At 43.1% G+C, this 15,597-nt stretch overlaps 2 protein-coding genes and 1 pseudogene across 2 annotated transcripts in view; 1 reads left to right on the forward strand and 2 right to left on the reverse strand.

Moving 5' to 3' along the window:
- Positions 1 to 15,597, reverse strand: part of RTF2 (replication termination factor 2) — a 54,127-nt gene that overhangs the window by 11,308 nt on the left and 27,222 nt on the right. The window lies entirely within an intron of this gene.
- LOC116535812 (beta-1,3-galactosyl-O-glycosyl-glycoprotein beta-1,6-N-acetylglucosaminyltransferase 7) overlaps positions 9,184 to 15,597 on the forward strand; it is a 7,342-nt gene continuing 928 nt past the window's right edge. Inside the window, exons 1-2 of the mRNA XM_032257217.1 lie at positions 9,184 to 10,587; positions 12,354 to 12,449. Of these exons, the coding sequence (XP_032113108.1) occupies positions 9,618 to 10,587; positions 12,354 to 12,449 (1,066 nt within the window). The 5' untranslated portion in view covers positions 9,184 to 9,617. The remainder of the gene's footprint in view (positions 10,588 to 12,353; positions 12,450 to 15,597) is intronic.
- On the reverse strand, positions 10,734 to 10,921 carry LOC116535830 (annotated as a pseudogene).

Here is a 15,597-nt window from a genome sequence, read left to right on the forward strand (position 1 = left end):
AGCATTTGCTGACCCTCCCTCAGTCCCTGCCTTAGCCTGGTTAATTAATGTGCTGCTTGTTTCCAAAAGTGATTTTCAGGTTAAGATCAGCTTTCTTTCTAGGGTAAGTTTTCATGACTGAAGATAAATTTTGGACCAACAAATCCCTGAGGGTGGTGCAATAGAGAAGTTCTATCAATGACTGAGGCAGGCGCCCAAGCTAGCATTTAACTGGGACAACCCTTGAAGAAAGGAGCTTGTTTTTAGCCGTCACTGCAGAGAGCTGGGCTGCAGGAGGAAGAACAGCCTACTCTGCTACAGGAGGTCCCTGGGAAGTCTCACGCTATCGGAGGTCTGAGTGGAGCTTTCCCTTGGCTCTGGAAAATGGTCTCTTCCTTGGAGAAGGAATGAAAAAGAATCTGCAGGAACAGAACCAGGTAGCAGTTAAGGCCCAGTGGGAGCTGCAGCTCCAGCATCCTCGGCCCAGGGGTGGGGAGGAACCAGCACCTGCTCCCTGTTGGTGCTGCCCCCTCCTTTCTCTTTCTCTCCTCCCAGGTTTCTGCTGCTGCTTCTCTCTGTCACTCCTTGCTGCTCCTCCTTATGACAGTGTCAGGGTCAGCAGTCTCCTTCCTCTAGATCTGATCAGAGGCCATGGACCTTATTCTGCATATAGCTGTGTTGTGTTGTGCCCAGACTTATTGTACTTTTAAATGTACTTTTAAAGTTGAACTGGCACTAACGATAAGAAGTTAGGAACCCCTCACATTAGAAATTGAGCAATCTTGCTCTTTCTCTTAAAAATTCAAAAGATCCATTAGCACCAAACCCACACCTTCAAGAGCATCAATGGCTTGAACCTTAGTAGGAATGCCCCTGGAGACTGGGCATAGAGCCCCCTCAACCGCTAGGGAGGGGCCCCATCACGCGTTCTGGGTACATGTTTGACCCTAGAAATCAGACTGCAGTGGTTCATCCCTGAAGGATGAGGGAAAACAAGCACAGTGGCTGCTGAGGAGATGGGAGTGGGGCTGCCGCAAAGGCACAGCTGGCCCATGGGGACCTGCTCCCCACCTCCTTGGTAAATAATATGTATTATACAAACAGAAAAAACACTGTATCTTCCTGCTAGTGCATTTATCTTGAGTACTGTTATTGTACAGTAGAAATTATATATCTATTTTAAATGTTATCTTCATTCCCTTTATCACTTGTAACTCCGATGTCCAAAAAATGGGGAAAATGGTTAAAAAAATCATAATACATTCCCAGAAAGGGAGATTATATGGTTATTTTAGAGTCTGGGGCAATGTAGAAAATGCTTATCATAAGTTAAAGGAAAAAGCAAACTAGTAATTGTATACTTATATTCATAAGTCCTCTGGATGCTTTTTAAAAGTATTTTTAAAAAGGCCAGTAGGGAAAGTGCCAAGAGGGAACAGTGGTCAAATTAGGAGCAATATGCTAATGTACCCAGATATTTATATCACTCTAACAAATGGAATAGTGGCTTCCCAATCTTTGTCCTTACCAGTAATATTAGCAGTGAACAGCTGACTGCATGCATCTCTGACCCAGGAATTCCACTTCTGACATGTGCTCCTTTCTCTATCACAGAATCCTGTTTTTGTTCCCATGGCTCAGAGTAAATGAGTAGACGTCTGCATGTTTGTACTGACTTTTACAACAGTGTGTTCCCTCCGCTACACTGTCAGCCCCAAGCAGGAGGCATTTTGTCTTCATGTTCCATGGTGGGAGCCTAGGGTTCTGCCCACAACAGATGCAGCGAATAACAGCTGAATGAATAAGAACAGAGCCTAAGGAAAGATTTCAAAGTAGGAAAAAGATGAGATTTTAAAGCCATGCAGTCTCCCAAAAGCTCGCATGAAATATACATCCCTATACATGAGCGCGCCCATCACACCAAATGTTTTAAAGAAAAAGAAACTTATGCTAATCTGAATGGCAAGGGAGACAGCTCCTTTTTGGCTTGGATTAAGAAACATAAACCCCACTGCATTCACAATACCTGTTTCGTAAATTATACCGTATGTCCTTTTATTAGGGATTTCATTTTTTAAATGTTTTACTTTAGTCAATCTGTATACGAGGTTTATACATAAAGCCTCTTTACCCTCTGTCCATTTATTGTCAATAAAAATGGGTGCAACAGCTCCTCCAATATGTTTGGTTTTTATGTTGACATTTTCCTCAGCGCTATGGAAGTGTAACGTTTTATGTAGGCAAGACTCCCCAGCATTTCCTCTGTTGCTTCTCCTACTGCTGTTTGGCTTAGAACGGCTTCCTCCTTCCAGAGGTAGGATGCAAGACAAGAAGTGAAATAACAGATCTGCGTCCAGTCCACCTTCACCACGTGCTATGGCGCAGACTTACCCGTGGGGGCGCTACAGACCATACAGCAGGCTCAGCCCCTGCCTTGTGAAACGTCTGGATTTTTCTGAATGCTATTTATGGAGAAACAGGATTTTTAAGTGATTTTTATTTAATCCTTTAATGAAAGAGGGCCTGATAACTAAATCATGCCTCCTGTTTTTAAAATCATTTCAAGAATCTGACCCATGAATGCCACAATTTCATCCTGCAGTTTTCTGACTGTGCACCCTTCATCTGCGCCAGCCATCTTCTGTTGTCTCATTTGGGTTTTCAGGAGGGATCTGGTCCCAAGGAAATACTCAGAGAAGCAAAAGCAGCAACGACTTTTCAGTCTGCACGTCAGAACCAAGAGGAATAAAACTCTCCAGGGATATATGGCAGCAAAACCTACCAAGCAACTCTGCTCAAGTGATTGAAGCAGGTGCCGCTGCCGGAAGGAACCGATGGGAGAGAAAGGTCGGGCTGGGCCCTGATGCGCCAGGAACCCCACTCCAGGAACCAAGGGGCTTCTCCTGGTAAGCGCTTCAGTAACTATGCAGGACCCACCAATGGCAAAGGTTAAGCAGGTACACTGTGTGTGTGTTGGGGGGGGGGCGGCGGCGGCGGGGGGAGAGCAGGGTCTCACTCTGTCGCCCAGGCTGATGTGCAGTGAGGCAATCTCAGGTCACTGGTTCAAGCGATTCTCCTGCCTCAGCCTCCGGAGTAGCTGGGATTACAGGCACATGTCACCACGCCCGGCTAATTTTTGGATTTTTGGTAGAGACGGTGTTTCACCGGCTGGTCTCAAACTCCTGACTTCAAGTATCCACCTCGGTCTCTCAAAGTGTTAGGATTACAGGCATGAGCCACCATGCCTGGCCACAGGTATACTTTTTGAAGTAGACTATGTTTTTCTTTGCCCTCTCTATGGTTTTAAAATATTAGAATATGAGTAATATTTGAAATGTAGGTGTTGCAGGTATCTTTTTCTCTCAAAAATAGTCCCTACTTTTTGTTTAAATCAAAGAAAATAAAAGTAGAATATTCTCCCAGTATGACATCAACTCGATTTTTAAATATAAAATGCCATCATTTGTTAACTCCTCACATGAGGCAAATTCAAGGCCATGTCCAAATCCTCAGTTCTCATTTTGTGAAATAAAATATTTTATTTCTTGTGGTTGTTTTGAGAGGATATCCTAAAATAAAGTTTTCTTATTTCCATCAAAACAGCTAAAATAATTTATATGTTTTAGCAATAAGCATTTTGTGAAAGACATCCATTTTACCAGACAGTTAGATAGCTTTGAATTCAAAATCAGTCCAACTCATAATGCAAATAACTCAAGAAAACACTGTGTTAACACTGAGGCTGCTCTGGACAGCATTTTAAGCTCAGAGAGAAAAGGACACCACATTTTCGTTGTGTGGCTACAGGGACTAGCGGACAAGTGGAGGGAGCACCTGCAGTTACAGTTTTAGGCTGCATTACTCTGAGAGCTGAGTGCCCATGAGCACGGAGCACCTCCAGGGGCCAGGCTCAGTGTGAAACTCACATCCTTCACTCCTCACCTCCTCCCAGTGTCCTTGAGGCAAACACTAACATACACCATGTCTGCAGTCCAGAAAATGGACACTCAGGGAGCTTCCATTACTTGCCCCACAGACTCCTTAAGTGCTAGGATTGTGAACTTAATGTGAAAGCCCTGATTCAAAGCCCATTACCTGAAGCTAAATATGAGGTTCCTAATAAGGTCAATGCAATAATGAGCCCCTCACAACCCCTGCAAGGAGTGAAGCGCTCAAAAACTTTATTTGGGTGCTAAGTCAGCTGTTTATGCTGGTTAAGCTAATGTTAATGCTCTAAAACAGTAATATGCTACAATATATGGCAAAATAGTTTGAGTTCACTTTTAGAGGTACCCATCCATTAACTACTTACTCATAGGAATTACCTTTAAAATATAGAAATATAAAAAATTCAGCAAAAAGAATATATATGGGATGCTGCCAACTCTCCCTAAAAAGTCTTTATCATCATATCAAATTAAATATCATCATAACAAATTCACAAAGACTATCCTTCAATGAACTGTTCTGGAGGTAATGTGATATCAAACCCATACTGCTGACTTTGGCTATTGGCTGTGAAGGCTTGTTGGGAGTGGGGAGAGCAAGACTGTAAATTAGAAGAGAAAAAGAACACAGGCACCGGCTCTCATTAGGAGAGCAATGTGTTTTGAAACCACTCCCTGGAAGTACTTTAACCTTCTACAAAAACATAAAATGTAAAATCATTCCTCTCTGAGAATTATTAACTGGAAATCATTCCTGTTCTTGTGCAGATTCTGGCACTAAAAAGTTAACCACCATCCTGGCCATAAGTTTGATCATTATTTCCACTGAAAGATGTTATCTCTTGGATGCTACATGGCTTCAGTCAACTGAATGTATGATTTTAACATCATTTGCTGCTTGGAAGCTGTTTTGTTTCACTGCACACTATATACATATTTAACAATGCTACTTTTCAAAGGCTGCAGATATGAAGGGCTAAAAGATTATTAAAATACACAAGGTCTAGGAAAGACAATTTAAAGGTAGTACCCGAAAAAAGTCTTGAGATGCTCTCACACACAAACCCCCAAATTTATTTTATTTTGGAGATAGGATATCACTCTGTTGCCCAGGCTGGAGTGCAGTGGCGTGATCATGGCTCACTTCGGCCTCAACCTCCCTGGCTCACATGATCTTCCCAGTAGCTGGGACCACAGATGTGGCTAATTTTGAGACCCCTAATACTTGGCTAATTTTTTATTTTTATTTTTTTGGTAGAAATGAGGTCTCACTATATTGTCCAGGCTAACACCCAAATTTTAGAAACTTTGTGATCTAGTCATACACAAGGAAACAGGACGCCGGACTGGTAAAAATAGGTCGGTTGCAGTAGCACCTGCTCCAGAACACACAGGGTAACGGCCACTCTTCCTAGGGCCTTTACAATAAGTATCTTAAACATCTTTCTATGGAGGAAAAAAATGGTTCAAAAACTCAGTATGACAACTTTTTTTATGAGAGACATATTCCCCACACTTAGAAAATAGCACCTATATTTAGTGGAAATTAGTGATAGAAAGTCACGTTTAGTAACTAAACTTCCATTATTTTTTCATTAAAAAGTGGACTTCACAATATAGAAATAAAACAGCCACAACAAAAAATCACTAAGAATTGCTAGGAAATGTTTGCAAAACTGAAAATGCTGTTCACCATTACTTTAAAAGGGAAAAAATAAGCCGGGCGCGGTGGCTCACGCTTGTAATCCCAGCACTTTGGGAGGCCGAGGCGGGTGGATCACGAGGTCAAGAAATTGAGACCATCCTGGTCAACATGGTGAAACCCCGTCTCTACTAAAAATACAAAAATTAGCTGGGCATGGTGGTGCACGCCTGTAGTCCCAGCTACTCGGGAAGCTGAGGCAGGAGAATTGCTTGAACCCAGGAGACGGAGGTTGCAGTGAGCCGAGATTGCGCCATTGCACTCCAGCCTGGGTAACAAGAGCGAAACTCCGTCTCAAAAAAAAAAAAAAAAAAAAGGAAAAAATACCAGGCCATGAAAAGTTTCTTCCTCTAGGAATTTTCATATTGCCCATTAGATGCTATGTTCAAGTGACAGCAACAGCAGCGAGATCTCCAAAGGCTGCATTTACAATAGAGGGCCTGGCCGCCTTAAAAAGCTTGTGCTGATACTGAAACATCACTTTATGCTCCATAAACACACACAGTAATTATACGTCAATTTTTAAGTGCTTTTTTTTTTTTTTTTTTTGAGACAAAGTTTCACACTGTTGCTCAGGTGGGAGTGCAGTGGCGTGATCTTGGCTCACTGGAACCTCTGCCTCCTGGGTTCAAGCGATTTTCCTGCCTCAGCCTCCCAAGTAGCTGGGATTTCAGGCACGTGCCACCACACCTAGCTAATTTTTTGTATTTTTAGTAGAGACTGGGTTTCACTATGTTGGCCAGACTGGCCTAAACTGCTGACCTTGTGATCCACCCACCTTGGCCTCCCAAAGTGCTGGGATTACAAGGCAAGAGCCACTGGGCCCAGCCATGAACAAGTTTTTCTTTTTATAGCTCGTGTGGCAAAACCCCATCTACAAAAAATTAGCCAGGAGCCTCTAGTCCCAGCTATGGGGGAGACTGAGGTGGGAGGATCGCCAAATCCCAGGAGGTTGAGGCTGTGATGAGCTGTGATCGTACTACTGCACTCCAGCTTGAGTGACAGAGTGAGGTCCTGTCTCAAAAAAAAAAGCTTATATTGAAACAATGACAAACTCAACTGCTGGGGACCCTGGTTTCCACTCAACAGGGCAGTCCAGCAGGCACTCATTCTGAGGTTTCACGATGAACCTGAGCCAGAGGGAAGATTTAACTGGGCCGCGGTGAAAGCTGTGCTGATGGAACCGAGGTAGAAGGCAGCAGCAGGTGAACACTGAACTGGCCATGTCCCTGTGTCTATATAAGGGAGAGAAAAACACTTAGCCTGGGTATTTTCCCAAAGGACAATGGGCTACACTTAGGGCCTGTCTTCATTTAATTATTATAAACTACTGAAAATACCCAATCTCCTGGGCTCTGCACAAAGCTAAGTTTACATGGGGTATCATTTGACAGTGATGAGGGGCTAACTCCCTTCTGTGACAGGAGGAACAGAATGATTTCACAGTCAGCTTAAAAACAAAATAGCCAGGCATGGTGGCTCAGGCTTGTAATCCCAGCACTTTGGGAGGCCAAGGCAGGTGGATCACCTGAGGTCAGGGGTTCGAGACCAGTCTGACGAACAAGGAGAAACCCCGTCTCTACTAAAAGTACAAAATTAGCCTGGGTGTGGTGATGCATGCCTGTAATCCCAGCTATTTGGGAGGCTGAGGCAGGAGAATCGCTTGAACCCAGGAGGCAGAGGTTGCAGTGAGCTGAGACTGTGCCATTGCACTCCAGCCTGGGCAACAAGAGAGAAATTCTCATAACAATAACAACAAAATAGGCCAGGCGCGGTGGCTTACGCCTGTAATTCCAGCACTTTGGGAGGCCACGGAGGGTGGATCCCTTGAGATCAGTAGATCGAGACCAGCCTGGCCAACAAAATAATACAAAATTTAGCTGGGTGTGGTGGCAGGTGCCTGTAATCCCAGCTACTCGGGAGGCTGAGGCAGGAGAATCCCCCGAATCCAAGAGGTGGAGGTTGCAGTGAGCCGAGACCATGCCACTGCAACAGCATGATCTCAGTTCACTGCAGTGCAGTGGCACGATCTTGGCTCACTGCAGCCTCTGCCTCCTGGGTTCCAGCAATTCTCCTGCCACAGCCTCCTGAGTAGCTGGGATTACAAGCGCATGCCACCACAACTGGCTAATTTTTGTATTTTCAGTAGAGATGGGGTTTCACCATGTTGGCCAGGCTGGTCTCGAACTCCTGACCTCAGGTGATCCACCTGCCTTGGCCTCCCAAAGTACTGGGATTACAGGTGTGAACCACCGCGCCTGGCCTACTTTCATTTCAAGAACATTTTTCATTCCTATTCAATTTCTATTATCAGGTTTTATTTATTTTAGAACTCTCATATAAAATGTATAAATTATGATGGCTTTATGTTTATAAAAATATATATTACATAATTTATAAGAATGTCTTTAAAATTAGGTTATAAGATTTCATGTTTGAGGCAAAAAGCATTTACTGAGCCAGTGGAACACACTGTAGCCTGACATACCTGGGCAGTGGCTGCTTGTTATTTTTGAAGCATGATGGGTAGAAATAAACTATACAATGAAAATAAATACAACATCTTTAAAATCTAAAATTAATGTTAATAGTTTTTGGTGGCTCAGAGTTTAAGAACACAAGGATAACTCAAAATGCTGCCTGGTTGAGGCTTTATCCAAACAGCATTTATAAAAATCATGTGGAAAGGCAAGGGACCAGTGTCCAGTCTAAGCTCAAACACCAGTTGAACGTACACAGGCTTTTTACAAATAGAAGTAGGAACAAGATGCAACGGAAAATTAGCTAGATGTGGTGGTTCCCTGATTATCTCATTGCACTCCAGCCTGGGTGACAGAGTGAGACTCTGTCTCGCAGAAAAAGAGAAAAGAAATGAGCTTCTGAATTGTTTGTAGGAAAGATGTCATAGATTAAAAACAAGATATCTTTATCTAATAAATAACATTATTTGATAATCATACAGTTGTCTGTCTTGAGTCTATAAAGGTGCATGAATACGTGTAGCAGTGGCAAAAAGTGACCAAAAGTGTTTCAATTAATTAATTATTATTATATGCAAAGGTCATTCTTTGGAGTTTTTTTTTCTCTTTTTTTTGGGAGACAGAGTCTCACTCTGTCACCCAGGCTGGTGTGCAATGGGATAATCAGGGAACCACCACATCTGGCTAATTTTTAGATTTTTTGTAGAGATGGGGTCTCACTATTTGTCCAGGCTAGTCTTGAACTCCTGGGGTCCAGTGGTTTTCTGCCTTGGCCTCCCAAAGTGCTGAGATCACAGGCATGAGCCACTATGCCTGGCCCAGAAACTCACGTCAACAGGTTTAAGTGTATAATCATAAAATTCCTCTTAATTTGTCACTTCTTTTGTTGGAAAGATTTAGTGTTATATACAGAGTAATGGCATACAATGAACTTTGAATAATACAGAACAGGTCAGTGTCTATGTCCAAAATAAGTATTTGAGATTTTCATCTCCCTAAATAAGGGCAATAAGATGAAAATATGCTCCACACTATTAGTCATTAGGGAAATGCAAAGTAAAACTACAGGGAACTAACATTACATACTCATTAAAAGGTAAAAAAACATTTGGCCACAGCAAGTATGCATGGGGATATACAATAAATGGCACCATCATACATTACTGGCACAACCACTCTGGAAAACCGTTTGGCAGTTTCTTAAACAGTTAAACACACAATGACAAACTAATCTATAGTGACACAGATGATGGCATATCGCAATTGCCACAGATGGGGATGGAAAGAGAGGATGCAAAGGAGCATAAGAATACTTTGAGGGGTGAGGGAAATGCTTGTTATCTTGATTGTGGTGATGGTTCCATGGGTGTGTATATGTAGTTTAGTATACTTCAATAAAATTGCGGAGGAGAGTTATGACATCCTAAACTGTATCTGTTGTTCTTTTAGGAAGCTTAAAGGAAAAAATACTCAAATTATGGTAATAAGAATGCACTTGGAGGTCAAGACATGAGCCAGCTTCGAGCCACAAAGTCTGGACTTACGGTGTGCGCAGTTATCTGCATCTTCATTTTTTTTTATTTAAGGAATCCAACTCCTGCAGAACCAGAGGAGGAACCTGTCTATCCAGAAGTAGTAGAATGTGGCTTTTACCCAGATGAACTGTGTTCCGCTTTATTTGAAGGGAAAGGGGCGGCCCTCCAAATTGCAAAATTTTGCAAAATCCCTCATAAATCCAAAATACATGCTCATTTACACACAACAGGAAACTGTTCCAGGATTTCTCACGGGCTCCATTTCATAACCAGACCCCTGTCTGCAGAAGAGGGCAATTTCTCTTTGGCATATATTATAACTATTCATAAGGAGCTGGCCATGTTTGTACAGCTTCTCAGAGCTATTTATGTACCTCAAAATGTTTATTGTATTCATGTTGATGAAAAGGCCCCAAAGAAGTTTAAGACTGCTGTGCAAACCTTGGTTAACTGTTTTGAAAACGTTTTTATATCATCCAAGAGAGAGAAGGTGGCTTATGCTGGCTTTACAAGACTACAGGCAGATATTAATTGTATGAAAGATCTAGTGCATTCCAAATTTCAATGGAACTATGTCATTAATCTTTGTGGACAGGATTTTCCCATCAAAACCAACAAAGAAATCATACACTACATCAGAAGCAAATGGAATGATAAAAATATCACTCCTGGAGTAATCCAACCACCACATATTAAATCCAAGACAAGTCAAAGTCATCTCAAATCCATTCCTGAAGGACACACCTACGCATCTCCAAATAACAGATTCAAAGATAAACCACCCCATAACTTAACTATTTATTTTGGAAGTGCTTACTATGTACTTACGAGAAAGTTTGTAGAGTTCATACTGACTGATATCCGTGCAAAAGACATGCTCCAGTGGTCCAAAGACATCCACAGCCCAGAGCAACACTACTGGGTGACCCTGAACCGACTAAAAGGTAAGAATGACCCAACTGGTATGGATGCCTCTTTAGGTCAACAACAACAGCAGGAGAAGATTTACTTTTTTTTGAGATGGAGTTTCGCTCTTGTTGCCCAGGCTGGAGTGCAATGGTGCGATCTCAGCTCACTGCAACCTCTGCTTCCCAGGTTCAAGCGATTCTCCTGCTTCAGCTTCCTGAGTAGTTGGGATTACAGGCATGCACCACCATGCCCAACTAATTTTTGTATTTTTCAAGTCATCACGGCGGGGTATTGGGAAAAGTTTTCAATTAGCAATAATCGTGCCTCGGCTAAACTTCATTGGCTATGATACTGCCACTGTGCAAAGCTAATTTTTGTATTTTTAGTAGAGATGGGTTTCTTCATGTTGGTCAGCGTGGTCTCAAACTCCCGACCTCAGATGATCTGCCTGCCTCAGCCTCCCAAAGTGCTGGGATTGCAGGCGTGAACCACTGTGCCCAGCCAGATTTATTCTTTTCTTTTCTTTTTTGAGACAGTCTTGCTCTGTCGCCAGGGAGGAATGCGGGACAATCCTGGCTCACTGCAATCTCCGCCTCCTGGATTCAAACAATTCTCTTACCTCAGCCTCCCAAGCAGCTGGGACTACAGGTGTGTGTCACCACGCACAGCTTATTTTTGTACTTTTTAGTAGAGACAGGGTTTCACCATGTTGGCCAGGTGGTCTCAATCTCTTGACCTTGTGATCCGCCCACCTCAGCCTCCCAAAGTGCTGGAATTACAGGCGTAAGCCACGATGCCCAGCCCAGAAGATTTATGCTTTTTCTTTTTCCTCAGTCTTGGATACATCTTTATCAGCAGAAGATTTATTCTTAATGGAAGATTCTTTTTTCTATTTACCTATGTTTCTTTGGCTTTGTAAATGTTCTACATTTTGCAGGACCTTCCACTTAGGGAGACAGGAAGTTCTCTGATTTTAGGGGTCTGAAGTTAGCTAAAAGATGTGCCCAAGTCAGTCTGGCTGCTTTTGTTCCCTCTCTAAAAAGAAGTACTTGCATTTTGCATTTCCTCAGAGACTTTGGAGAAAGCTGAGCATAAATCTTTAGAAAGTCCTTCATTTATTTGATAAATACTACAGGATACCTACTAGTGCGAGGCATTGTGCTAAAGGCTCTGTAAGACGGAAAATATTAAAGCTAGTCATATTTTTGTGGCAAGTCCGATACTTCAGATGGGTTCTCTGAAAGGTACAGGGAAATCAGTTACCTCCTTTTAAGTGGACTTTAGTATTTTCTCTTTGTAAAATGTGAACTGCCTCCTACAGGGAGTGTAGCTTCAAGCCTGAACAACCAAGCTAATCAGCCTAGATAGAGGCGTATGATGAATCCGGCAGAAATTGGTTAGCATTTTTCTTATAATCTCATATCCACTGCAAGTTCTATTTTCAAATCATCTCTGAGGGCTGTTACAGATAAAACACAATCCAAAGAACTCCAAGAGAATCACGTAGAGCACTCTGCATACGAGTGAGTAACAAGGGATGGAGAAAGGGATGAAAAAAATGAAATCCAAGTACAAAGATGGGGATCCCTGACCTTGGTCCACCCGGATGCTACTGCCCCCAAAAGCACTAGCCTTTGATCAGATGTAACAAGTGAAAGATTTCAAGGAAGCCTGGACTTTCCCCTTTACTTTTCTCATTGACTACCTCATCTAGAGGAAATGGAAATGATAGCACAGAAGAACTTATACTAAAAGAAGTGGGAAGCAGATTCCACACCGTATGGCTTTGTTTTCCTCTTAGATGCTCCAGGTGCTACACCAAACGCTGGCTGGGAAGGAGATGTTCGAGCTATTAAATGGAAAAGTGAGGAAGGAAATGCTCATGATGGATGTAAAGGTAAAAAGAAAAAACAACAAAAAAGGCTTCAAATTTTACAACTAGAAAGCTGCCTCAACTCTGGTGGGAAAGCCTGAGGATCATGTTTAAAGTAATCTGGAATTAGTGATGATCCAATTAGCATAGGTTGAATCAATTTTTAAAAAGCTTTTTTATATAAGATTCATAAAGAAAAGTACACAAATCACAAAAAATAAAGTTGATAACATTTCACAAAGTGAATATACCCTCTGCAGCAATAGCTGGGCCCTGCCATGTGTCTACACACAGCTTCCTACCCAGTGACAGGAACTACTGAACAAAGATACAAGAACTGATTTTAACAGTGCTTCTGGGTAAGGTCCTTGGGTTTGAATATAGTAGACTAGCTATTAAAAATAAACTAGGTTTACCCAGTTTTTCAGCTGTTTAAAGGACTGGCCTAAAATAAACCGGTTGGAGACAAAAAATGTAAGTTAAGTACCAGACTAGTTCAAAGACAAGCAGTCCCGCCACCAGCGTGCAGAGCCGCCCTCCTGTGTGTGCCAGGTTAGAGGGCTGGAACCGTTTTCTAGTGAAGTGGTTTTTAAAAAAGTAGATATGATTCGATTAGGGATCCATTCGCATGGTAGAAAGGTGACAGGTAAACCACAGGTTAACAAGAGCTCTGCTCTTTCTTTAGAAAGCAGGGGCTCCTTGTCATTACACACTGGGGTTCAGGACTTGTCAGTATGCTCAGAAAAGCAGGGGGTTTGATTCTTCCCGGAAATAGGAGCCCCTCAGGTGTGCACATGGTGTGAGAAGTTATGAAGGGTTGATACTATCAATAATAATGATTCAGAATTCTCAATGAAATCTGAATGTTTTAACAATGTTTTAAAAACCCTAGTTATTATAAATCCTAACAAAGTTCTCATTCCCTAAAGTAGACACTTCAGAAAGTTCTTACCATCCCCAGCTTCAGTATGAAAACGGTTCTCACAGTTAGGCAGTAGTGTGGCATCTGTGGCCAGCATTCAGATCAGCACCCAAAGTAGGCCAAGCCCTGGTGTAGGGAGGTGGTAAACCTTTGGGCCTGGTTCCGGGCCTGCACTCAATCCTCACAACAATTCTCAGGTAGAAACAACTATTATTCACCCTTTACCGATGCGGAATCCAAGGCTCAGGGAAGTGAAGTCACTCCCACGGGCACAGGGAGGGGCAGGTCTGGGGCTCAGACTGGGGGCTGCTACCTGCCGCCACTACAATGCATGAGCTCCCAGCCTGACTCTGCACGCAGAAGGATGGCTATCCCATTAGAAGCAGCGACCGGCCGGGCGCGGTGGCTCAAGCCTGTAATCCCAGCACTTTGGGAGCCCGAGGCGGGTGGATCACGAGGTCAAGAGATCGAGACCATCCTGGTCAATACGGTGAAACCCCGTCTCTACTAAAAATACAAAAAATTAGCTGGGCATGGTGGCACGTGCCTGTAATCCCAGCTACTCAGGAGGCTGAGGCAGGAGAATTGCCTGAACCCAGGAGGCGGAGGTTGCGGTGAGCCGAGGTCGCGCCATTGCACTCCAGCCTGGGTAACAAGAGCGAAACTCCGTCCCAAAAAAAAAAAAAAAGAAGCAGCGACCAAGAGTTCTTTTATTTTCAATCACCCAGATAGCATTAGCACAGCTCTGAAAATGGTCCGTTGATTTTTATTCCCTTCTAGTTCAAATTCGTCTGTGTCTAAAGAGCACAGCTGTATCGTTATAATCCAGGTGTAGCTGAGCTGCTCTTCACTTATGTCCTAAGTTTCTCCTACTGATTATCTTCATATCTGTAATCTTTTTTTTTCTTTTTTTTGAGATGGAGTCTCACCCTGTCACCCAGGCTGGAGGGCAGTGGCGCGATCTTGGCTCCCAGCAGCCTCCACTTCCTGGGCTCAAGTGATCTTCCCACCTCAGTATAAGTAGCTGGGGCTACAGGTGTTAAGCCTGGCTAATTTTTTATTTTTGTAGAGATGGGGTCTCACTATGCTGCCCAGGCTGGCCCTGAACTCCTGGGCTCAGGTGATCCTGCTGCCTTGGCCTCCCAAAGTGCTGAGATTACAGATATGAACTACTGCATCTGGCCCATATTTATAATTTTAAACTAGTTAAATGTAACTTTACTGAGATTCTAGCACATTGTAAAAAATATGTTTAACAGTTAAAAATTTTTAAATCATGGTAACAGCTGCTACTTACATAGTCTTAAAAACAACACTGGACTTTCTGTGCAGACATCCCCCTGCCCCTTTCAAAAACAGTATTTCCTTAAGATAGTTTTTAAAAGTAGGATTACTGGGCTGGTATGGGGAAGAGAGCAGCAAGGAGCTGGACAGAGAAAAAGCAAGGTTTCTGAAACAGACCTCCTTCCCTCTCATACACACACTGAGCCCTCACTTCTCTAAATCTGTTTCTTCACCTGCAAACTGATAATAGCAATAGAATCCACTTCACAGTGTCCCTGTGAGAATTAGAGAGCAGAAAAAGCCAGACACAGTTGTCAAGCACATAAAAAATATTACTGAGTCTCCAAGGAATCTGGTCACCACTGGATTCCAACACTCATTCCCATTTAAAAAAAAAAAAATGTAAAATTAGAGACAAGGTCTCACTCTATTGCCCAGTCTGGTCTCGGACTTCTGGGCTCAAGTGATCCTCTTGCTTTGGCCTCCTAAGTGCTGGAATTGCAGATGTGAGCCACCAAGACAGGCCTGTAATCCCACTTCAATGTTTCTAACAAATGTTCACTCTGAAAAACCAATAAAAAGCAGCGCCGGGCACGGTGGCTCACACCTGTAATTCCAGCACTTTGGGAGGCCAAGGTGGGCAGGTCACTTGAGCCCAGGAGTTTGAGACCAGCCTGGCCAACATAGTGAAACCCTTTTTCTATAAAAAAAATACAAATATTAGCTGGGCATGGTGGTGCATGCCTGGGGTCCTCAAAAAAGGTAGAAGCAATGACTTATTAAAACCCATAACAGTGGCCGGGCGTGGTGGCTCAAGCCTGTAATCCCAGCACTTTGGGAGGCCGAGGCAGGTGGATCACGAGGTCAAGAGATCGAGACCATCCTGGTCAACATGGTGAAACCCCATCTCTACTAAAAATACAAAAAATTAGCTGGGCATGGTGGCGCGTGCCTGTAATCCCAGCT

The sequence above is a fragment of the Sapajus apella genome, unplaced genomic scaffold (assembly GCF_009761245.1).
Source record: "Sapajus apella isolate SASKATOON/1434 unplaced genomic scaffold, GSC_monkey_1.0 scaffold96, whole genome shotgun sequence".
Classification (NCBI taxonomy): domain Eukaryota; kingdom Metazoa; phylum Chordata; class Mammalia; order Primates; family Cebidae; genus Sapajus; species Sapajus apella.